At 47.1% G+C, this 24,682-nt stretch overlaps 1 protein-coding gene across 2 annotated transcripts in view; it reads right to left on the bottom strand.

The window, feature by feature from the left end:
• Positions 1-9,425: 9,425 nt before the first annotated feature.
• The window catches only part of COL5A1 (collagen type V alpha 1 chain), a 250,402-nt gene continuing 235,145 nt past the window's right edge, over positions 9,426-24,682 (bottom strand). The window contains exons 64-66 of one of the 2 annotated variants that reach the window (XM_026719149.2): positions 21,039-21,107; positions 14,930-15,163; positions 9,426-12,637 (exon numbers count right to left, since the gene is read on the bottom strand). In XM_026719149.2, coding sequence (XP_026574934.1) covers positions 12,491-12,637; positions 14,930-15,163; positions 21,039-21,107 — 450 coding nt within the window. In that variant the 3' untranslated portion in view covers positions 9,426-12,490. Of the gene's footprint in view, positions 12,638-14,929; positions 15,164-21,038; positions 21,108-21,166; positions 21,236-24,682 lie in introns of both variants that reach the window. The other variant, XM_087914298.1, reaches the window with a different exon arrangement.

The raw sequence follows: 24,682 nt of genomic DNA, 5'->3' as shown, positions 1-24,682 counted from the left end.
AGGGTGTCCTGCTTGGGCAGGGGGGTGGAGTAGATGACCTACAAGGTCCCTTCCAACTCCGTCCCTCTGTTAAAATTTAAACGTAGGAATTTCAAAGTAGAACAATGCAGGGCAATGTTTGTAATCCCTTGTAGCTCCCGAGTATGAAAACGTTTCCCATTTTCCCTTCACGGTTGCTCCCCCTTCCACCCCATCCCAAAGCCCCCTTGTCTCATTTCCCGCACCCCCACCCCGTGCAACGATGTGAAAGGACTGTGGGGAGCAGGGCAGGAGTTAGGGTGTTCCCCCAACCACCCAGCCTCCTGGCCTGCCCTTTCTTGCCCTGCCCTGGCTCAGACGGACTCTGTGTGTGTGCGCTTCATTGAGCTCAGCTGCTTTTGGGAAAACGGCCCCTCTCCCCTGTTGCTACCTTGTGCCCCAAAGGCGCTCCAGTCGCTCACGGGGCCAATGTTGGTCCTGCTTTATTTATGCACCCATCGCCCTTCCCTGATCTGCTCAAGCCCAGGAACCCTGGAGAATCTTCTCCCCACCCCACCAAAAAAATGCCTACAGGAGAATGTTGTGAGATTCACAAACACACACACACACACACACACACACACACCATTAGCACATTCTGGAGCTGAAGGCTTTCTCTTGGCTTCCCCAAGACCAAATGAATTGCCTGGCTCTGTAGTCAATTAGCCATCCTCTCCCAGGGCCGAGTCAGGTTTTTTTCCCCAGACAATTGGATCATTAAAGCAGAAGCAACCTGTCCCCCAGATGCCCACCTGCTCAGACCTGCAATGCTGACCTTTGCTGGAATTGGGGGAGGGAGGGGGGAGCACAGGCTCCTACGCTCCTACCCCTCCCCACCGATCTACCAAGCAGCCTGTAAACATCAGGCGTAACTGACAATTGGGCATCCCGGAGAGATTTGCTAATTTTGCTTCAAGAGATGTTTTATTTATGGGAGGGTAGATTGGATTATCCCCACAGCAAACCAAGGGTGATGCGAGCTCCACAAAGAGGCTCAGCTGCTCTGGCACTTGGGCAAATGTGAGGCTCTAAACTAACGTTTTCCAGAACGGTGGAGATGTTGAGCCAGGCTAAGCTCAGCATTGAGCATCCGCTGTGCCTTCGGTTGAGTGCTCGGTGGTTGGAGGAGCCTCTTAAAAGCTCCTGGGTTTGGCAGGGCCTTCTCCTGAACCTTCCGGAAGCCCTGGCTTTCCTTGGACAGTGCTCTGCTGCGGGAATGAAACAGGATGTCAGCCATCCCAACGGTGCGTTAGAAAAGAAACACTCTCAGGTCTATGGTTAGCCAAAGGTGGTGGTTGTTATTGTTGTTTGCAAAGTCTTGTACGACCCATCGCGACCTCATGGACAACCTTCCTCCAGGCCTCCCTGTCTTCTACCGTCTTCTGGAGTCCATTTAAGGTCACACCTGCTGCTTCAGTGACTCCATCCAGCCCCCTCATTCTCCGTCTTCCTCTTCTTAACTATTGCCCTCCATCGTTCCCAGCATTAGGCTCTTCTCCAGGAGTCCTTCCTTCTCATGAGGTGGCCAAAGTACTTGAGTTTCCTCTTGAGGACCTGGCCTTCTAAAGAGCAGTCAGGGTGGATCTCCTCTAGGACCGACCGGCTGGATGGCCTTGCAGTCCAAGGGACTCACGGGAATCTTCTCCTCCAGCCCCAGAGTTCAAAGGCCTCCATTCTTGGGCGCTCAACCATCCTTATGGTCCAACTTTCGCAGCCATACATTGCCACTGGGAGAACCAAAGCCTTGGCTCTACGCACTTTTGTTGGCAGGAGATGCTCTGCTTTTTAATAGGCTGTCCAGATTTAGTATGCTGTCTAGCCAAAGGTACACTTGACTAAAGCCAAGTGGTTACAGAAGAAGCAATGCTGGATCTGGGATTTTCACACTCAAAGCATCTGGTTAACTTTCCCTTGTTCTCATCCACCCCCTTGGTTACCAAAGAGGGTCCAATTAGGTGCTAATTAATTGTTTGGGTTAACAGTCCCTGTTTTCACGGGCAGGATGGTTCTACGTTTCTGTGTGTGACCTTGGAACCACCAGTGATTCTCATGAACAGCACGACGCCTAGTTTTGATTCCTCCCCTTATCCCACGGATCTTCCTGCTCCATTTTGCAGGGCAGACTGAGGGCAGGCAACGCGTGGCGTGGCAGAATGGCAGCCCTGACACACAGACGGCCTGCTGTGCCTCCTCTGCCTCTGGGACAGGAAGGTTTGGGGTGTGCACCACTCTGTTGATGTGGCTCCCTGTTGCCTTGGCGCTGTGTGGAGGAATGCCACTTGGCTAAATTCAGGTTAAAATTTAAAAGGAAATCAGGGAAATGACGGAAGAGAGATTGTCTCCTATCACGCTGGCACCGATTGTCCACTCTGAATGGGAACATTTTGTCTGAAGAAGAGTTTGCAAAGAAATGGTCATTAATGCCATTCAGCGATACTGCAGCACATCCGTTGCAAGAAAAACAGTTTTGATTCCAGCCTTGCTGCCTTTATCTCAAAAAGCCAAAAACTCAGTATATAGGAAAGTCCTGGGAGATCCAGTAGCCAATTGTCCTGACAGTGAGAACAATTAATGAGTGGAACAACTTGCCTCCAGAAGTGGTAAATGCTCCAATACTGGAAGTTTTTAAGAAGAGATTGGATAACCCTTTGTCTGAAATGGTATAAGTCTCCTCCTTGAGGACTAGAATACCTCCAAGGTCCCTTCCAACTCTTGTTATTTTATTCTATTCTATACCACCCCTGCCGAGAGAAACCGAGATCATTGGCTAAGGATCGACACGCCAGTCTGGCGCAGTAGCAGCATGTGATCAAAATGGGATTGGTCAGTCCGTTTCAAATGAGGCGGGAGTCCTGCTTTTATTCCAATGCCTGGAATCTTCCACTGAATTTAAGGCAACTTTGAGCATTAATGTCAGAAATTCAAAATCCAAGAAAGGAAACCTTAGACTCCCTCGTTTTAGAGAGAAGGACTTCAAGATCTGAGGCAATCGGTGCAAAAATCACATATAGAAAGTTATGCCAATGTTCCCGCCCACAATAGTTCAAACTGCCCATCCAATCTGCGCATTATGTGCATAATGTTATGTAGGGCGTCTTCAGGTAGCATTTCAGACATCTGGTATGACCTTGGCCAAGAGGGATAAGAGGCTACGTCTGCGCAATAAGCAAGTGAGCATAACTAAGAAAACACCCCAACTTTTACAATACATCAACTTCATCCTCCAGCACTCTTCCCTCCACGAAGCCCAATTATTCCCCCCCACCTCCGGTGTTTATGGCAGCCAGAAAGAGAACTAGCAGAAGGAGGATTCTTCTTCTCTTTTACTTCCGGCCATGTCTTTTTTAAAAAAAACAGGCCAAGTGGGTGCCCTCAGCAGGGCTCTGCAGGATGGGCTTGGGTGAGAAGCTGAACGTCTTCAAGGCAAAAACGAGAAAGCCCAGTTGGGTTTTGGAAAAGCACCTTTGGGACAACCAGGACCTGAATGATTGAGAAGCTCCATTGATGTCAGGCTCAGAGCCTCCGCGCCCCTCCCTCCTTGCCTCCCACCGCCTGAGAAACAGCAGCTTAATTTCAAGTTATTTGTCAACTCTCAAAATGACTTTAGCTGAGGCCATATTCTTTTTTACTTTGTTTTTAGGTTGCCATACATATTGGGGGTGTGGGATATTTTCCTCCCAGTGTGCCAGACATAACAGCAATAAGGCCCTTGAGAATCAAGGTCATCTCAATGAGAGTGTCAGCTTTGGAAGCCATATTGAAACCAGATGCTCCCACGCTACCACATTTTGAGCCTGGGAAAATGAGAGGGTGGAAGTTCTTGGGGTATGTATAGCTAGACAAAATAACATTCTTTTTGTACTTCAAGGTCATGCTACTGTGCGATGTGTGAGGGGAAATATTAAGTTGGGATGGATGGTGATTGGGGCATGTGATGTGATGATGGCTGGAGCGGGTTGGATTTGTAGTTTTGATTATTGCAAGGAAGCCCGGAATTTTCAGATTTGGGATTTCCCCAGTTGTGCCAGTTACTATCCAAACAAAAAAGAACTTTTGAGCGATGTCTGTCTTGGAGTTATTGGTTGGAGTGGAGGTTTGCTGGAACGTTGACCGAGAGCTTGTAAACGGCTGAAGCTGAGCAAACGTCCATCGACCTGGTTGGCTAATGTGACCTGTAACACTAGAGGGGGTGAGCGAAGGTCTATTTCTTTTATTATAATGAAATGTGGGAAATATTTGGAGTTGGTTTCACATTTGCACCTGCCGAGATGATGTACCCAATAAAATGGATCTTTGAGAAAAGCCACAGCCTCAGAGTCCACTGTGAATTGATTGGCTCCATGAAATTATTATTTGATGGCTTGGGGACACTGACGGGCGTCCCTGGTTACCGCTTGGCAAGGTGTCAAAGAAATCAAGATGGCGCTTTGATTCCCAGCCGAAGTCATCTGGGGAAGAGGACAGGAGGCTGGGTTGATGTGGGCCACTTCTTTGAGCCAACCTCATTGTGTCAACCAGAGCCTGGAGGACAATGCAGGCCATCATCTACCTTTTCTTCTGTGTATACCGAGAGCCTTTGCACCCAGACAAATTCCTTGTGTGTCCAATCACGCTTGGCCAATAAAATAATTCTCTTCTATGCCAGGGAGAATGAAAGAAGCTGCCCGGCTCTCATGGCGAACCGACTAATAGCGATAGCAACAGCACTTAGACCAGGGGTGGGGCTGCTGGGGGTCCGCAGGGGTTTGAGAGAGCCCCTAGCTAAGATTCTGTGCAATTCGGAGAACCCCCAAATCCTGGCTGGCCTCGCTCACCCCTCCCCTCCCAAGAGTCCCCGTTTTGGATGCAGGGAAGGGCAGGATGTGCATGGAGGCTCAGGGAGGGTGAAAAACTGGCCTTCGGGAGTTCAGGAAGGCTGGAAATGGCCCCGTTTCCGGCTTCCAGAGAGCCTCCGGAGCCCGGGGAGGCCATTTTTGCCTTCCCAGAGGCTAAAGGAAACCCTCCGGAGCCCGGGGAAGGCAAAAACAACCCCCTCCCACCGTGGTGCAGGAGGCTGACTAGGCCGCGCTCCTTCAGCAACTGGGCAGAGAACCCCTTGCTAAAATGTGTGAAGCCCATCCCTGACTTAGACTTATGTACCACTTCGCAGTGCTTTAAAGCCCCCTCTAAGCGGTTTACAGCCCCCAACAATCTGGATCCTCATTTTATGGAAGGATGGAAGGCTGAGTCAATCTGGACCTTCGCGAAATTTAAACTGGCAAATTGCAGGCAGCCGGCAGGCAGCAGAAGGAGCCTGCAGCCCTGCACTCTTAACTGCTGTGCCACGGCAGGCCTGCAGGAGCTCCGGCCCCTGTCCCGCCCCCCCCAGGAGCCCCCGCAAGGCAGACAGGCGAGCTTGGTCCCACTTGCATCTTCTGGACAAGAGAGTCCCATCGACACCAGCGTCTTCGGATCGGGCTCCTAGGTGGCCGGAGGGGGAAGCTGGGCAGGAGGAGGCTGGCATGAACCATCAGCCACAGCCCTGCCCCCCCGCGAACTGGTGGCATTAATGCATCCGTTGAGGCTCCGCGGCAGACCTTCTCTAGTATCTTTTGCACATTCGTCCTTATTGTCCCACCTTATGGTTTGTGGCAAACAACACAGCAAAATAAATGTACCTTTAAATCCTGGGATATTTTTTTTAAATAGAGAAGCACAACAGGAATCATTTGAAAGAGCATATGTGAAATTATTCTCCTGTGTACAATGGAAGACTCACATGCAGTTCCCCGGGTCCAATTCCTTTTAGATTCATGACTCATTTCCATATTTTCCTTTTAAAAAGAGACGGGGGGGTCCTCATTTAATCCCCTCTCTCTAGCTGTATGCCAGCCTCTCCTACATCACCTATCAAGCCCCACCACCAACAGGCCGCCTGCTTTCTCTCTCCAATATTGCTTTTCCAGAAGGTGAGGAAGGCCAGAAGCAAATTGAAGAGCGGTGGCAGTTTACGCAAAGCTGCAGGACAAGCGGAGAGGCCCTTTGTAGCTCCACACCAGCCCAGTGATGGGATTATAGCACCTAGCGGAAGATAAATTTCAATTTAGAGTGACACAACACTATTACCGTGCAAACAGTAAGCATCCATCTTCCGGCCCACTCCTCCCACGGGGGTCCACATTTAAACAGATATTACCACCTCTGGGAAATTCAAAAGGGGCAGGAAATGGAAGCGGAGATATGACAACTGGTGGAAACCTGGTCCTTTTAGGGATGGAACTGCCCACCTGGGCCAGGATTGGGTTAGGTTCAACGCCTTCCTCCCTCAGTGGGGAAATGGTGGGTGCTGTGGAAGACGGCTGGGGGGCTCTGAGCAGGCTGGTGTAGAAGGAGTTTCAGAGCAGCTAATTTCTAGTTTAGACCATCTAACTGTGGAAAAAGCACCTTTGGGACAACCAATCTTACCTGCTTTGAAGAATTTTACAGCCTTTTGATCTAGACAGACAAGTCCAGAGAGGAAGTCCCTGTAAGCCCAAGACTGAGGGCGGGCCTCCATATCATCATCATCATCATCATCATTTAATGACCCCATAATACCTTGTGGGGTGGAGTCTGGGCAACTGAAAGGAGCTGTTTACTGGCCAGATGCCCTTCCTGTTGCCAATGAGGAGTTATATTCAGCAGATATATTCTTAGTGTGCCCAAAGAGAGAAATATCTGCCTCTACCTAGGATCAAACTCACAGCCTCATGATTGTGAGGCGAAAACTCCACCTCTAGGCCACCGCACCACCCGGTGGGCTTCCATACCATGTTAGGTCCTAAAACCAGACACACCACCTTATGGGTTAACATAATGACCTCTTTGCCTGTTTACACTGTATTCATGTCAAAAGCTGAACTACAAGCAAACCCTTAGCCTAGTCAAGTGTATTGTGTGAACCTCTCAGGCTGAGGAGGAGAGAAGCACAGAAGGATATAGAGAGAGAGACTACGGTCAAAACACACTCCAGGTTCTTGCTGAGCAACAAGTGGCAGGTGCAGGTTCTATGCAGTGACTCTTGAACCATCCTTGCCCAGTGTTGTGGTTCGCAGGTGCAGATGGCTGAAGCCTTGGAGAGCGAGGACTTGGATGAGGGGCCTGCGTGTGAGGCAGGGATGGGGCCAGGACCATCAGGGAGTGGAAGGCTGCCTTTGGAGCTTGTGGAGGCTGGCAGCAGTGATGAAAAGCTCCCCGAGGAGCCTGTGCCAAGTGTGCGCAGGGCTGCTCGAAGGAAAGAGCAGCTGCAGCAGCACAGGCGACTCGGGAGTAAGGCTGCAAGGTAACGGCCCCTCCCTGAGGAGATAAAAGCCAGCTGAGAAACCGGAGTTCTTTGCAGGAAGCAAAGAAGTTTTTGCACTCAAGCCTTGTGGATGTTCGGACTCTCTTAGTTGGTGTTTAGGGACCCTTTGTGTTTGAAATATTTCTTAGTCACTTTATCGAGTGTTCTTGCTTGTTCTTATTGGAGAGAATTAGTTTGAAACAGCCTTTTAACCGGGAATGAATGGAATTCGTAAAGAATCATTAAAAGGTTTTGCTGTTACCTCCGTTTTGTGTTTGTTTTCTTAGAACAAAGTTTGGGTCAGAACAAGAATTTAAGTACTTTTGTTTCCCCATGGAAACCATTTCTGAACCTCATGCTTACATGTGAATGTAAATTTGCCTTTGGGTTTTACAGATTAGACTGATAGATCTTTAGAGAAGAGACTTGCTCATATTATTATGGAAAAACAAAAAAGGTTGTGATTTGATGTCAATGCCTTATTCTACTGTAAAGGAGTCAGAAATCAATGCTTCTCTTTTCTCTACCTTTCCTCACTTCTCTTTCCCCTTTCCCTCCCCACCTCACTGTTCTTTTATTTACTTTTGTATTTTGCACTTTCTAACACTTTATAACTGAATAAAAAATGTTTAAAATAAAATAATCTTCCACCCGTTACTTCTTGCCCTGCCCTCAGGTGCTTCAGATAATAAGTGTCAGGATTCCAGCGATCACCCTAATTAAATCACGAGCCTTGAGCCAAACTTCAAAAAACTTCAAAAACTTCACTAGAGGCAACATACTGGCATGACCTGTAGGAAGCCGATTCTGGCATACATAATGTGTGTCACGCATCAGTTTCTCCAATTAAGCACGTACACAGTCTAGGTCAAGGGGTGGGATTCAAATTTTTTAACAACTGGTTCTGTAGGCGTGGCTAGTTGGGCGTGGCCATGTGACTGGGTGGATGTGGCTTCTTTTTTTTTGCTCCCTCCATTTTGGAGGCCTTCTGGGACTCAGGGAAGCCTCCCGGGGGGCGTTTTTGTTCCCAAAAGGCTTCCCTGGGGCTCAGGAAGGAAAAAAAATGGAGCCACGAGTGATGGTGGTGCTGTGCTCATCCATTTTTTGCCTTCCTGGGCCTCAGGGAAGCCTCCTGGGTGAAGCAGTAAGACAGCGAGGGGAATCTTGGCACAGCTAATCATAGGAACAGCTGATCGTCGGGAGGGGGGAAAAAACCTTAAGGAGCGACTGGGCGGGAAAGAACGCAGTCAGCGATGTCGGGCATGCATGATAAGGACTGACTGGGCATGGAAGGGCAGGCAGGCAGGGAGGGCAGGCAGAGAGGGGCACGATTTGCCAGTTCTCTGAATTGCACAGAATCATAACAACCGGTTCTATACAACCGGTCTGAACCGGTAGAATCCCACCTCTAGACTAGGTGTCATCCATCACATTCTCCAATTAAAGTTTTTTTGCAGGCATAAGCTTCAGTAAGCTGACTCCCCTCTTCTCTGTATGAGCCCAAGTACCGGTAGGCTGCTATTGGTCCTTCTCTTGGTTAGATAGGCTGACCTGGATTAGGATTCCTTGAAAAGGAGGCATTGAGGACAAAAAGGGCTGAACTTCCGCTAAGATGCCAGCTATACCCATGGCATCGTTTCTCTCCCGGAGAAGGAAGAATAGAAATTGGTTTCGCTGAGAGGGACAAGTGTCCCTGACTGTGGGGATCTGGCATCCTATCTCTGGCCTACAGCATGGGAAAGGCTGGCTCCTCCGCAGGGCAGGAGTCAGAAAACAGAGTCGCTCCTTTGAGGGGTGCCAGACTTCCCCAGAAGGGGACCCAACAAGAGTGGCCCAAGATTTAAGGCAGATGGAACAGAGCAAGAGGCAAGCATGGTTTCAGCTAACGCATCTCTACAGACAGCTTTCTTCCCCATTCCACGGCTGCCCCTGCCCCCATTTCTGTGCCCCCTTTCACCGCTTTCCTTTCAAGACCCACAGCTGCCTGGCTGGTGAAGCTTCTGTGCCCCCACCCCCTCAAGGCTGGGCTGGTTTGGGGAAATCAGGAAAAGTGGGGGAAGGAAGGGGGTTTGGACCTACAGGCAGAAGAAGCATTCACATCAAGGGGTTAGGTGGAAACAGTAAACTTGGTTTATTGAAAAATATCGATTACACTTATTCCTTTATTACACAGGTTCAATTTTTTTCTCTCTCTTAAAAATACCTCTAACGGGCATTGATAGGTTGGAATTTGGAAACCTGTTCAAATAGAGTCACCTGATCATACACAAGTGTGTGTGTGTGTGTGTGTGTGTCATACCCACACATCCTCACTTCAAAGGGGGAGGGGGCTCTATGTATTTAAATCTTTGTTTTCATACTTTTTTTATCAACATTTGTTCAAGTCATGATATATATATATTAGGGGATAAAATTACACAGAAAGATATGTCTGCAAATACAAGAAGCAAATTTTATTGCAATATACGGTAACTAAGTGTTCTGGGAGGGGAGGAAAAAAATGGAACAGGAATGAAAGACACAACAGTACAGTTTTACAAAATTCTGTAGGATTTTGATAGAAGCACCAAAAGAGGAAGGAAGGAAGAAAGGAAGGGAGGGAGGGAGGGAGGGAGAGAAGGGAAGGAAGGAAGAAAGGAAGGAAGGAAAGAAAGAAAGGAGGGAGGGAGGGAGGGAAGGAAAGGAAGGGAGATGAAATAATCAGATCAGAATCACATGACCAAAGAGAGCGTGTCTTGGCTCTCCACCCCCCATGTGGTGATTCCCCCCAAATTCCCCAAGGAAGGGAAAGAGCACCATGAATATTGTGCCAAGGTTGGAGGATGAGGTGCAGGGCAGCTTCTGAACCGTTGACTTTCGGGGAATTCTTCTGGAGGGATGCTCCAGTTTAGGATCTCCAGCTCAGGGATCCTTGAAGAGGCTTGTCCCCTGGAATAAATCTGCCAGGGGTGGGACAGATCATTGCTGTCTGCCAATGAAGAGTGGGAGCCTGGTTACGGGGAAGGTTTCCCACCCCTTTCAAGAGACAAAGGCAAAGATTGGCCAAACAGGGCTGTTCAAGAGGCAACAGGGGCCGTGGCAGTTTTCCATCAGAAACTGGTCATTTCCTGGCCTATGAAGAACTCCAAGCAATATCCTGACCACCACTCTCGGAGGTTTCTACTCGGTGGGAAAGGAAGGCAGGAGTGGGGTAATGGCCCCTAATAATGGCAGAAGGAAGCTCAGCTGGCCCAGCAGGGGAGTCTACAGATGAAGGTAGATGCTGGCTAGATACTCTCACACCTGGAGCTTCCCTGGGTCAGGAACGCCATGGGAAAAGACATCTCACAAAGGCTCCCATTCAGTTCACAGCAGTGCCCTTCCCCTTGGCCCCGAGGCTGCAGCCCAGGCATGGGGTGCTCTTTCCCTTTCTACGCATGGGAGCAGTGAGCCGGAGAGGGGGTGGGGGGTGGGGGTGGCTGCAAGCCCCCCACTGGAGAAAGACACACACAATTGCACTGTTCAGTTTTGCTCTGGAAAGACAGAGGAGGGGAGTGGTAGAGACAGATCAAGTCTGGCCTTGGCTTCAGTACATTGAATAAAGTCATAAATTAGCACCACAAACATTCAGCAACTGAATACAAATCTGGCATGTTTACCCTGGTAGAGGCGTTGCATGAATAGCCTATTGCTACCGGAGAAAAATCCAGACTTCCAGAACAGTTGAATTAACTCGCTCATCAGACCCATCGAGGACAGGCTGATGGCTCACATGATACAAGGTCATGAAGGGACAGGGTGGGGACAGGTGGTATATCACCGGGATGAAATGAGGGGAGAGCTGGGAGGGACTCCTGGTAGGGCTCAGCCAGGGTTGTCTGGAAGGTTCCTCCAACAGCTATAGCACCAACAAAAAATGGAATAAAGATAAGAGAACATTTTTTTGGGGGATTTTCTTGGTAAAAGATATTTTTAAAAAACCTCTACATTGCACTAGGTAAAGCCTGAAGAAGGGGTGTGTGAGGGAGCTGGCCATAAATCTTTATTGCTTGTCTTTGGCGCAAAGATGGCAGCTGTTTTCCTTTGTCTAGAGACACGCCTGCCTCAGTTCCCCCAAAGTTCAACAATGCTTAATTTTAATCCCATTGGCTTGGGTGCCTATAAGGCTGAGGCATATCACTCCTAAGGAGATGGGGGGGCCTGCGGAAACCTGCTTCCTGAGTCTGGGGGGAGCACACGGTTCCCTGCTGATTCCTACTTTGGTCTTAGCGAAGGCGTCGGATGCTGGGGACAAGTTGGCTGCCCTGTGGTGCACAGGCAACTCACATGCATGCTTTGAACCCAGAAACATTTAATATTTAATATAATAATATACAAATATTTACTTACAAAATACAAAAATAGAAGCACCTTTATCATATTGGGATAAGCAGTCAGAACCTGGCACTTTTAACGGTCTCGGTTCCCGGTGTTTCTCCTGTGAACTAAAGAGGAACCGAACCAGAGGAACGTCTCTTGGCGGGTGGGCCCCTCCGAGTTCCATCTAGGTTCTGAGAAAAACCCCAGCAGAGAAGAGAATCCAAGCAAGGAGGGGGTTTCGAGAGTCCTTCGTCCATGTTTCTGTACAGAGGTCAGGCTGCATTGCCCGGCTGATGGCTTTCAATGGTGTCTGCGGACTCTCCAGTGACGGGAAATTGGTGATCACTGGACAGTTTTCCCTCAGATGCGGAGAAGTGGCTGAAAGGAAGGAAGGCAGGAAGGCAAAGGCGGCAGGATGGCATCTTTCCTGCTGGAAATGTTCTGGTTTCGAGGAAAAGGCAACACATTGAAGCATGAGAGTGGAGCCCTTTGGCGGTTTCCATGAAGAGGCGCAACAAAGGAGGAAAAGGCTTGCTCTGGCCAGTCGGAGAGCCCCTCGGTCATGTGATTCTGGAGACGGTTGGGGAGCAGGGTCCGGATTTTGACTGGGGTTGGGGGAAGGGGAGAGGGGAAGAGTCTTGTGGCAAAATTGATGTCGGGGTAAACAGGAGAGCGGTTTTTTTAAAAAAATCAAACCCATCAAACTGTCCAGTTTCAGAACGTGCACGGGGTGGCCCACAAACAGCAATGACGAAAAAGAGGAAGTAGCCAAAAAGAGAAGGCACAATGAGGTTACGAAGTTGCCCTTTTGGAGAGAGTCTTCTGAACCGGCCCTCAGCCCAGGAAGCACGCTGGTCCCACCTCGAATCCGAACTTCTGAGACGCTTCGCCGAAGTCGTTGAACATGATGTCGACAATGGGGACCTGCTCTACCTTGGGGGTGCCGATTTCCAAGACCGTCTTCTGGTAGCCCTTTTTTGCCTGCAGAGGAAGAAGGCAGGACAAGTGGCCGTTTAGGTGTACAGATTCCATTCCTTTCCTTTCCTTTCCCCTTCCATCTGTCCTTTCCTTTCCCTTTTCCCTTTCTCCCATTCCTTTCCTTTCCCCTTTCCCTTTCTCCTTTCCCTTCCTTTCCTTTCTCTTTTCCCTCTTTCCTTCCTTTCCTTTCTCTTTTCCCTCTTTCCTTCCTTTCCTTTCCTTTCCTTTCCTTTCCCTTCCTTTCCTTTCTCTTTTCCTTTTCTCCCTTTCCCTTTTCTTTTCCCTTTCTTCTTTCCCTTCCTCCTTCCTTTCCTTTCCTTTCCCTTCCTTTCCTTCTTTCCATTTTATTTTATCTTATTATTTTATTTGCTCTCCATTCCATTTTCTTACTCCTCCTGCTGTTTGAATAGCCAAGCACGTTGTTGTTTGACAGCAGGAAATTTATGCTGAGTTAGAAATTTTTTAAAAACAAAACACAACAAAATCCTGGCTTGGGTTGAATGTGCAGCCTGCTGCAAACCATGGCTCCTGCCAACTCTGGGATGGCGAAGCTGGTCGGTTTGGGTATCTTTCAATCTTTTTTCTTTTATTGCATATCAAGTTTGCTCTGCTGTAACTTGGATATTTTTTACAAAAAATTCCCATTAAGGTTTATATCTTTTTGTTCATATTTCTAAAATATATACATTTTGTTCAAAATGCTGCCTAATGCACACTGGTTTTGCCAAAGGTTTTCCTTGATATAAGGCATTTTTGTACAAGTGTATGAATCTATGTACGACTTTTTGTATAGCTGGAGGTCTCTCCCTCCCTCCCTCCCTTCCTCCCCCTCTCTCTTTTCCTCTCTCGCCCTTCCTCCCTCTTCCCCTGTCTCTCCCTCCCTCTTTCCTTCTCTCTCTCCATCCTTCTCTCTCTCCCTTCCTTTCCCTGTCTCTCTTCCCCCTCCCTCCCTCTTTCCCCTCCCCACTCCCTCCCTCTCTCTGGTCTAAAAAGATTTTGCAGGTAGTCCCCAAAAGGTGCTCCATCTTTACTTATGGACAGACCCCATTACAAACTTTTTGGGAGGTGAATTCTGCATTTCCACTGAAGTACTAATTTTGAAATGTAAAGTTAATACTGTGAATACTATAAGTTATGAAAATCTTCCATCTTTTTCTCCAAACGGTAGGATGGGAGGGGACCTCAGAGGTCATTAGTCCACCCTTTTCCCCCAGGCAAAAGACCTCAGGCCTTCCTTTGAGAGCTTCCATCCGCGGAGACCCCTCAATTCTCAGGGTCAGGAGATGCCTTCTAATCTCAACTTCAGATCTCTCCCTGCTGTGAAACCTCATGGCTCTTGGGATCTACCCACCCTTTTTTCCCCGTGACTGCTTTCAAGGACTGGAAGACGCTTGCCCTTTGTCTGACTTTCCCTTCTATAGGCTAAACAAACTCAGTTCTTTAATAAGAAGGGCACATAAAATTGTCGCTCTTGTATAGGATGCTGCTCAGGCCAAGGTCTCTGATTCCTGGTCTAGAGAACCTGAAAAGCTAAAAGCCGTGGTTTGTTCTGAGATCCTGTAGTTTCTTAGCACAGGTACCCATCAGAAACTCACTTTGTCTCACCACTTTGACGGTGCCCTATATATATATATATATATATATACTTCCTCTCCTCCTACCCCCAAATTAAGTGGATCCTTCATTCAATCACCCAAAGGCTCTAATCACTCTAATCTCTATTAGTGGAAGAAGAATGTCACGTTTTCTCCGTAAAATCAGATTTTTACGGGAGAAATCCACTGCTGATTGCTGCACTCAATTAATTCTGGTTACTGACCAAAATAAATGTATTATTATAGTCCCCTTAATTAAACTCTTTTTGTTGATAGCTAATATAGGCAGTAATAATTATTTTTAGACATTCGAGTGGTGCGGTGGCCTAGAAGTGGAGCTCTCGCCTCACAATCAGGAGGCTGTGAGTTCGATCCTAGGTAGAGGCAGATATTTCTCTCTCTGGGCACACTGAGAATATATCTGCTGAATAGAACTCCGCTTAGGTGACAGGAAAGGCATCCGGCCAGTGAATACTCAGCTCCATTCAGTTGCCCAGACTCCACCCCAATGCAAGGAATCACGGGGACATTAAATGATGATGATTAGTCGAAAAATAATCTATTCCCTCTTATTTTTTGCCCTCCCCTCCTCAATCACACCCATGAAAAGGAGGTCCTACTATCAACATGGACAGCCTAGGAGGTTGCCAGCCCCCTCCCGCTGAACGAAGGGTCTCCCCTTTCTGCAACCACTACTCACTGCACAGCCATCGAAGACCGCCCTGATGAAAGGGCTGTTGTCGTATGACATCTCTTCATCATTGGAGCCCAGGAAGCGCATGGCCTTCTCATAGTTGTCCACCGTGGCGTCATGCCACGCCACAGACTGGAAGCAGTTGTAGGTGATGTTTTGGTGAGCGGATGCACTTAGGAGCCTCAGGAAGGTCATCTGCACCACTCCAATGGGGTTGCTGTCAGCATCCACGTAGGAGAGCTAAGGGGAAGTGGAAAAGGAGACAAGGAAGAAGCGGACCAGGCAGGCTGGGCATGAAATGGCGGGCAGGCAAGAGGGAAGCCATTCGGCAGAAAGTTTACGCCCAAGTGCCACAAAGTGTGTCATGGTATTCTTGGACACCCCTTGAGGGCGGGTCAGAGATAATCCTTTACAGTTACCTTTGAAAAAGCTGTTTCTGAAAAATAAATGGGGTTTGAGTTTGAGGCTGGGCAAATCCTAGAAATGAGAAATAGGTCTCACTTCTCCAACATGCAGGAGGTGGGAAGTAATTAAAAAGCCTTCAATTGGCAGGATAACCAAGAGTGGAATTAAAAGGATCTTTACATAGAGACATAAGAATTGAAACAGTCAGAAAAGACTCAAGAACTTGAAACATTGCATTAACCATAGACATTCTCAGCCATGTTGGACTTTTGGATTTCTCCTGCATGGATTTATCTGAAAATCTTCCCTGTGTGTTTGTGTCAGAGGTCAGGTTACCCAATGCATCGGATGCTCACTTTATATCTTGGAATTGCATGCCAAAGTTAAACAACTTCCAGACAAGACGCTGGCGTTCATTGGATAGTGTGGGAAAGGACTAAGTGGGCTAGAAGGGAATGGGACCATGTCTACACATGCCCAGAATCAGTCAATTTCACACACACACACACACACACAGCGTGATAAAAAGAAACAAAGGTTTTACCAACCAGTTATTTGGACTCCGGTCCATGATTGCCTTGAGAGAGATCAAAATGACTGAACGAAGCAAGAAGAAGCATGCTACACAAGCTAAAAGAACCACCAGGAAGTAGAAGATGGCAGTGGATTATCCTGCATCAAGACCTGTTCACAAGAGTCTTACAGATGGCAACTGACTCTTCCGTTATTTGAAACATATGTAATGTGAATTTAGAGCAGCGAGGATGGACTGGCAGAACATCTTCTATGCTTGGAACCACAGAAAGATTTCTTCCTTCCTTCCTTCCAAGGCTGAACAGGTCTCTTTTGAAAAAAAATCTCTTTTAAAAAATAAAAATAAAAGTATTACTAACTCTTACACTAGTCTCATCATCTCCTAAATTCTTCTGATGCAGAAAGATCATCCTGTAAAAGCAACTTATTCCAATTAGAAGTGGGGCGGCCACCTAACTGACACAGCATTAATTCAGTTCAGAGGCCGCCCAGCACCAATTAGACCCCAGGGAGAACACTTCGTTGGAAGAAATGTCAGATAAAATTCCTGAGGGGCTCCACCCCATCTTTGGCTTAGGGAACAACCAGGTTTTTCGCACCTTTTGATGCTCAGGAGAGGAGCCAAGCCCTGGCGCCAACTTGTAAAACATTCCTACGCTTGTTTCCAAGTTGCCATAAGAAAGAGGGGTAGCGGGGGGAGGAAGACTGGAGAAGCATACGGCAAACGAACTTAGAAGCCCATTCCAATCTTATCTTTAAAAAGATTGTAGCTAAGCTACTGGAGCTTTTGCCCGAGAAAAACTTTAATTGGAGAACGTGATGGATGACGCATATGCGCTTAATTGGAGAAACTGATTTATGACACACCAAGGGGGGAGGAGGAGCGGGGTCACAGGTGACTGTAGTTATGTATGCCAGAATCAGCTTCATACAAGTCATGCCAGTATGTCGCTCCTAATAAATTCTTAGAAGTTTTCTGAAGTTTGGTTCTAGGCTCATGATTTAATTAGGGCAATCGCTGGAATCTTGACGAGGAGGCTGTTCCATTCACAGCAACCAAGATGGCACCCTTCCTGGGCCTGGATTACAGCTCCTCCAACTGTCTTTCCAGGATGGGCAGGGACTGCCAGCCATGGGGGTCCCTCAGAACTAGATCATATCTCTTGAGTGGTGACACCAACGCCTTAAAGCCAAATGGCTGCAACTGCAGCTGGCACAGCGGTGGTGACAGGAGGACGTATTGATGCATTTCTACCCACTGCCTTCCGGTCCAGCTGCACCTCTGATCATCTTCAAGCAGAGGGCCCATGTGGAACTCAGTGCAGTAGTCCATTGGTGAAACGCTAGGTCGTTTTTTACGATATCGTTTGGTAAAATGCCCTTTGAACTTGGAAAGAGACTAAGAGATCTCCAAATATCTTACCACATATTTTTACCTCAAGGAATATTATGTGTGTGTGTGTGTGTGTGTTGTGTGTGATTCAACTACTTCTAGGAATTATATATGCAAATTAAACTGATGTTTATCAACAATGTTTACTTAACCAGTCAATTAAATTGATTTTTTTTCATGAAAAAGCTACCTTTCTGAAAACCCTTCTCTCTGACATGCACACAACCCCAGTGCACCGACATTTAACAGATTTGGAAATCTGTTTTTGGAGATGGTGCCTAATTTGCATTTATTATGGAAATAATTAATATTTCATACTGGAGCTTCATACTGGAGGTGTTGGACTAATTAAAACTTAATCCCATCTCCCCTCCCTGTGTGTCCAGCTCCCTTCTTTGCCATCTGCTGTTAATGATTTTATTTGTTAATTATTTTATCGGCTGCGTTTCTAGGAGTGATGGATATAAATGTTTTTTAATGCTTGAATGCTGTAAGCCATTCAGGATCGTTGGATATGAGATGGGCAGCAAATAGATTTCATAAATAACTAAATTTTTAGAATGTTTAAAAATGCTAATTGGAACCATGAAGCTTAATCAATCCTATATCATTCAGTGTGTGAATGAGGGAACCAGATCTTATCTCCAAAAAAAAGTTAGCTGACAGTTAAGGGTTGGCAGTTCTTCTTAAGAATGTTTCAAGCCAAGCCAACAGAGCAACCTGCCCTTCCAAGGATTTGAGATGAAGACTTTACGATGGAAACCATCTGACATTCAAACCAGAGTGAGCTCAAACAGGTGTTTGAAGCCCGTGAGATGCTAAAAGAAGCTCTCCGGGTCTTCTGGGGGAGGGGAAAATAGCATGAGATAAAACCCCAAATCCACCATCTGAGATCCAGAGCTGCAAATGGCCTTTAAAGGCCCTGGGACCACATCCAGAGCTGGTCCCCAAATCAAAACGCCGTATTATCTTAATGGGTAAGCTAAATGGGTAATCACAACAATATATTGAGCCACGGTGGCGCAGTGGTTAGAATGCAGTACTGCAGGCTCCTTCTGCTGCCTGCCGGCTGGCTGCAATTTGGCAGTTCGAATCTCACCAGGCTCAAGGCTGGACTCAGCCTTCCATCCTTCCAAGGGAGGTAAAAAGAGGACCCAGATTGTTGGGGAAAATAGGCTGACTCTGTAAACTGCTTGGAGGGGGCTGTGAAAACCCCGTGAAGCGATATATAAGTCTAAGGGCTATTGCTATAAACCAAAGTGAATATTAGGATTAATTTTCGATTTCGGTCATCTAATGCATCAGAGGAATTTGGTAGGAGTTTTCTTAAGAACGGTGAACCCTCTCAAATAGCTCCGGAATTCCCACTGCATGAGCAAACGTGGTACAGTTGCCATTGGAAATCTTCTAATTCCTGGTGCCTCATTGCCAGTTCAAGAAACAATCCTGACAACCAGAAAAATTAATGAGAGCAAGAAAATAAGAGGGAAGGCAACATCTGAGGGGACGAGCAAAAACCAGCGGCTTGCATATAAAATCCTTCCCCCACGACGAAATGATTTGCCCAAGACCGGTGGGGTTGGCCAGCCAGACCCAGAGTGGACCTGACGTCTCCAGTTAGTACAGTGTGGTGAGTCTCGGAACATGCATGGGCTCCTTTGCGCAGGGAAGAAGCGCTTGACACGTCCTGTCAGGGGGCAGCGTTGCCTAGCTGGAAAAGCTTTGGTGCCCCTCACTCAGGAGGACTTCATGGACAGGAATGCTGACTGCAGACAGAAGAGTAAGATGTGCGTGTGTGAGTGTGTATATAGAAATTAAAATAAAATGAAAACTGCGTAAAGGGTATTTCAAGAGGTCCTGGAAAGCTGTCACTGTTGCTGTTTGGAACTAATAAATGAATTCCCTTGCTCGAGAGGAAGACCCAGGCATGGGAACTTCACCGGGAATAACTGGGACGGAACTTCAACGACTTCAGACTCTTGCACTGCTTTTCTTTGAGTATGCTCCCAAACGTTTCCCCGCATGTGCCTCACAAAGAGAGGACTTTGCACATGCCTGGCCTTCATCTGAAACTGTTTTGCAGCCAGCCTTCCAGATTATGGAATATGGAATTGCGGAATATGAAATTCAAACAGAAGCATTACGTCTTCCTTATTTTGATGTTCTGAGACAATAGCAAACATTGCACAGGCGCCGTCAAGCTGGGAAGTTCTTTTGGGAACAATGAAAGCGGAGAGAAATGAATTGTACCTCTTTTGTCACCTTCTTGACTCTTCTTGATCCCAACCACAAAAGACCCGCAGCTTGTTTTCTCCCCAAGTTTCGGCAATGGCCCAACACTCAAGGCAAACGTTGCAGAGACTATTATCACAATTCCACCATCTTCCCAACATTAAGGAAGACTTCCCTGTGCTTCTGTTGCTCTAACCAGCTTTGGCATCATCAGGGTACAGATTTTCCAAAGGTTCCTGTGATCTTGTTAACTCAGGTCTATGTTTGCTTCAAAAGGGAATTGGAAACTGGGGTGGAATTCCATTAGGGGCCAAGCGGGAATGGATTTCAGCCGAAAGAGGCAAACCTCTTGACTTCAGTTATTCCAACTTTGAAAATGTTTCTATTTTCTCAATTTTGGGAAACCTCCCACCTTTCCAGTTCAATAATTTTTAATGTAATGTTTTCAGTGCATTTTGGAGCATTTTTCTCCAAACAGAAATATTTTTATATGAAATTCTTATTAGAATTAGATCCTCTTTCATAGTTTCTGTGAAGTAGTTCATTAATATAGTGCCATTTATGTATATTGTCCTTTCCATGATTATTCATGTTCTTAATTATTTTTTCCTAAGTTGTGATTTCTGCCAGACAACGGGCAGAATTCCAGTTCTGAATCAAGTTCTGATTCATACCCTTTCCTTTCCTTTCAACAGATTAACAGAATTGGAAGGGACCTTGTAGGTCATCTAGTCCAACCCCACACCCAAGCAGGAGACCCTACACCATTTCTGACAAATGGCATCCCAGTCTCTTCTTGAAAGTCTCAAGTGATGAAGCTCCCACAACTTCTGAAGGCAACTTCTGTTCCATGGGTTGATTGTCCTCACTGTCAGAAAATTTCTCCTTATTTCCAGGTTGAATCTCACCTTGATCAGTTTCCATCCATTATTCCTTATCTGGCCTTCGGGTGCTTTGAAAAATACCCTGAACCCTTCCTCTCTCTGGCAGCCCCACAAATACTGGAAGGCTGCTCTCCTGTCTCCCCTGGTCCTTCTCATCACCAGACTTGCCAGGCCCAGTTCCTGCAACTGTTCACTGTATGTTTGAGCCTCCAGTCCTCTCATCATCCTAGTTGCTCTTCTCTGCAATCTTTCTAGAGTCTCAGCATTGTATTTATAATGTGGTGACCAAAACTGGATGCAGTACTCTAGGTGTGGCCTTACTCAGGCTTTATAGAGTGGTATTAGTACCTCGCTTGATCTCGATTGTATCCCTTCCCTTCCCTTTCTCCTTTCCTTTCCTGTCCTTTGTATCTACAAGAATCTCCTGATCAGGTCAGAGGACCAGCTTAACCTCAGAAAGACCAAGGAGACGTCGGTTGTGGTGAGGGCCCCAACGGAGCCTTCGAACGCCCTTGGCAATTGCTCCTCGGCCATCCTTGGACTCTTCTAGAGCTGCTCGTTAGTTCAGTTTACAGCGTGAAATTAGTTTTGGGCCAGATGTGGGAAGCGGACACGGCTGGCGTGCTCCAGATGGAGAGCAGAGGGAGCCAGAAGCTTTACCACTTACCAAAGACCCTCGCTTGTAGCTACTATACCAGGTGGCTGGCTGCTCTTTGGGCCAACGGGCCATTTTGCTCTGCAAAATATGAGAGGGGTTAAAGCCAAAACAGAAAGCTGAAACGGGGTTCCTCTTACCAGTTTACCGCGCTTGAATTCACTGAACCAGGAGCCCGGGGTTTCCTTTGGCCATGAAGTAATCCTAGCCTGAAAATGATGGAAGAGGCACGTTGGGGAAGAGAAGAACAGAGACAAGAAAAAAGGAGAGTTACAGTCTGGAATGAAAGTTTCCCGCGGAAATCACTTGAGCCTTTCTTTTTAAGCAAACCCCCCAACCGACAATGCAACCCTAATCACTTTCTGGGGCCAGACATGTGGAAAGAGCACCCAGAAAGCCAATAGTATTTCCTGGAGCCTTGATGGTTGGTGGGGAGGAAACCAAGGAAGAAACGGGACTGCTAAGACCCTCCTGGCAAGGATGAGGGGTTGACTCCTACGCCACCCTCTTTAAAAAGCCAAAGAAGACTGTTCTGCTTCCAAGGAGAGATTTGCTTCTCTGGATGCTGATCAGTGTGTTCAAATATATGGCCATAATTTTGAAGTCTAGAATCTCCTATTCCTTGCCTCATTTCATGGTTGACCCATGGCCGTATCTGGCTTAGGACAGGTGAAATCTCCAGGGCATAACTGAGGAACTGGTGGCCTTCCAGAGGTTTTGTATACCAACTCGCCCTAGCCTGAGCCAGAGGCCATTCTAGAAGGAGAAGCAGTAGGAGCTACTTTCATAATCAGTAAACCTGTTGTCTTTATTCACTCTTGATTTGCCAGGAAAAGGTTTATGGTTCTGGTGTCTAAACCCAACTGTCAATGTTAGGCTGAGCCTGGACTAACCTCTCTCCAATTTCTATTCTTTACGGAAGTCCTTTTCAATTAACTGTCAACTCTGAAGCTGACCTGACCGAAGCCATCTTGACAGCTTCAGTGTTGCCACACTGGAGCTGAGGGATAAGTAGCGGGGAACAGAGACGGCCCAAACAAAATACTTTCTCCTGGGAACCAAGACAGTCCCACAGGTGGCCAGGGAAAGGAGGGGTGAGGTTACCAGGCAACCAAACGGTACCTTGATTGGATCATGTGCCTGATTGTTTGGGAAAGAGGGAAAACTTTTACTTTAACTGGGTGAAAACCATGGGAACCTTCAGAGTCGGTTTTCACCAGACTGTGCCAATATGAAATGTCCAATAAATCAATTATTTGAGGAACTTGTTTGCCTTGGAGACCTGTTTGTTGATGGAAACCCTGACAGCTGGCCTCACTGAGGCCATTTTCTACGCTTCAGTGTTGCCATCAACATGGTGCGTGAATTTTAGGGCCACCTCTGAGCTACAGAAGTTATTCCGTCCCTTTCCCATTAGTTCTTGTCAGCTTGGCCAATAATGAATGATGGAAGTGCCCATCCAATTTCACAGCATCGCATAGTAAGCAAGAAGAATTTACCCTGCTGGCACCATGGCTAAAACCCAACATATCCAACAATTCCCAAAGGTCTGAGGCAGATCAACGGTCAACACTCATTGATGAAAGCGTGTCTGCTGGCTGAATGGCCGGCTTCAATGAATCTCCAAGGAGTTCCAGATATTGTAGAAGCAGAGCTATGTCAGTCACGGTAGCCAAAAATCAGAAAAAAAATCTGACTGTCAGCAGCTGCCTCGCATTGGCTTGTCCTTCGCTGGCATGCGGTGACACTCTGCCGTGAATTATAGAGAAGAGGGACGAAGGCAGAGCAGGTTTGGGAAACGGAAAGTAGGTGCTGTGCCGACTAGAGAAGCCGCTTCAAGGTCACCCAACTGGAAAGAGGAGGAAGGTGCAGCGCAGAGGATGCTGGAACTGACCTTTAGAAAAACAGCTTGCAAGATTTTAATTGGTTACCTTTGGGTGGGAAACGAAAGACAGCTGAGAAAAGGAAAGGAGGGGAAGTAGAACATAGGGATTTCTGGCACGCAAATCTCAGTTCTGGCTAAGGATGACTAAACAATGCGCTTGGTCTCTAATTCAAAAAATACAGCAGCTTTTCAGACTAACTGCTCCATTATAAAGCATCCATTTTCATGAGCTGCCTCGGAGGAAGTCTCATTAAAGTGGATGCCTTTTAAAGAAAGGTAGCAGCATGAGAAGGTAATGCCAGACTTCTGATTTGAATCCCAAGGATTTCTGGGAAGAGCAGACTGCTCCTCTCCAACTCGGCTTTTCCCAGGTCTTACCTCTGCATTTACATGTCTTTTTCTTGCTAAAGTTGTGTTGTGTTTGTGCGCTGCCAAGAATGCAGTGACAGACAGGAACTCGGGGATCGGGAAGGCTGCGTGCTTAGAATGCAATGCTCCCTGGGCTGTTTAAGTGGGGAATGTTCTGGAACCTTCCAGCAGGCATTCCAACCCACTTCCTGGTGGAATGCACAGGGGACATAACTATGCCCAAACCTAGCCCGAAAGAGCCGATGTGGGTTTGAGCTGCTTTCAAAAATGTTACAGAGTCTAGGGAAAGAAAGAAGATTGACTCCTATAAACGTCCCCAGACCTTTTAATATGGCTTTATGCTCTTTGCAGGGGTTTCATGGATCTTCCTTCACACTTGTACAAACAGTTTACATTTAAACACAAAAAAGCTGCATTTAGGGCAGTGGATAATTAGGAAAATAAATCTGTCCTAGGAATAAACATATTTAATCACGAGAATAAATAAATAGACACCTATCTACACACTTAAACACACAACCATCTTTGGATCAACAGCTTAAAGAAGTGGAAAGTGGAAAGTATTCTTAGGATAGGAGTGCTTTATGTTCACAGGAGTGGGGCATTGCTGTTGGTCCCATACATCTGGGGCCCTTCTCCCTCCTAGAAGGCTCTGTCCTGACTCTTGCATCCACTTTTTGTGGTCAAACTGCCACTGTTGTGTGGATGGGTGAGTGGGTGGAGAAGGAGGTACAACCACAGAGATCTCATTTTCAGAGACACGGGGAAGTATCTGTGCCCAAAGAAGTGGACTGACTGGAAAAGGATGGGATTTGTTTGTCATCTAAGAGATGGCGGCCAGCCAGGGGTCTTTGGGGCCCCAGGGGCCTCCAGAGGTCCCGGGGGGAGGAAGGTGTCTCAAGGCTGAGGACTCAGGAGAACTTCAGCCTCGTCTCCAGAATCTATCTGGGGGGGAAAGGAAGGGTCTGGACGTATTTAGGGTCCTAAGAATCACAGGCCTTTCATACCAAGAGGGTTAGGGTTAGGGTTAGATTGGATCCCAGTCTGGATCAAGAGCAACAGGGGACAATTTCTAACCCACCCAAAGCAGAAGGCCCAAGATCCTGTGTGAAATGCAGCCTTCAACTAATAGCTCTACCTGACTACTCACGACTATATCCCAGGCAGGAAATAATAAATAATTAGCCAACTTGAAAAAACTCGCTTAGTCCTTTGTTTCCCAAGTTATGAAACATTTTAGAATAGGATAGAATAAAATAGAATAGGGCAGGAAAAGGAGTAGGAATGTAGAACAATAGAATAGAATGGAATCTAGAAGGGACTTTGGAGGTCTTCTAGTCCAGCCCTGTTCTCAAGCAGAAGACCATTTCAGACAAGTGACCATTTCAGACAAGTGACTGTC

The sequence above is a fragment of the Pseudonaja textilis genome, chromosome 17 (assembly GCF_049901715.1).
Source record: "Pseudonaja textilis isolate UNSWEBS1 chromosome 17, rPseTex1.2, whole genome shotgun sequence".
Classification (NCBI taxonomy): Eukaryota; Metazoa; Chordata; class Lepidosauria; order Squamata; family Elapidae; genus Pseudonaja; species Pseudonaja textilis.
This window is presented reverse-complemented; position numbering and strand designations above follow the sequence as displayed.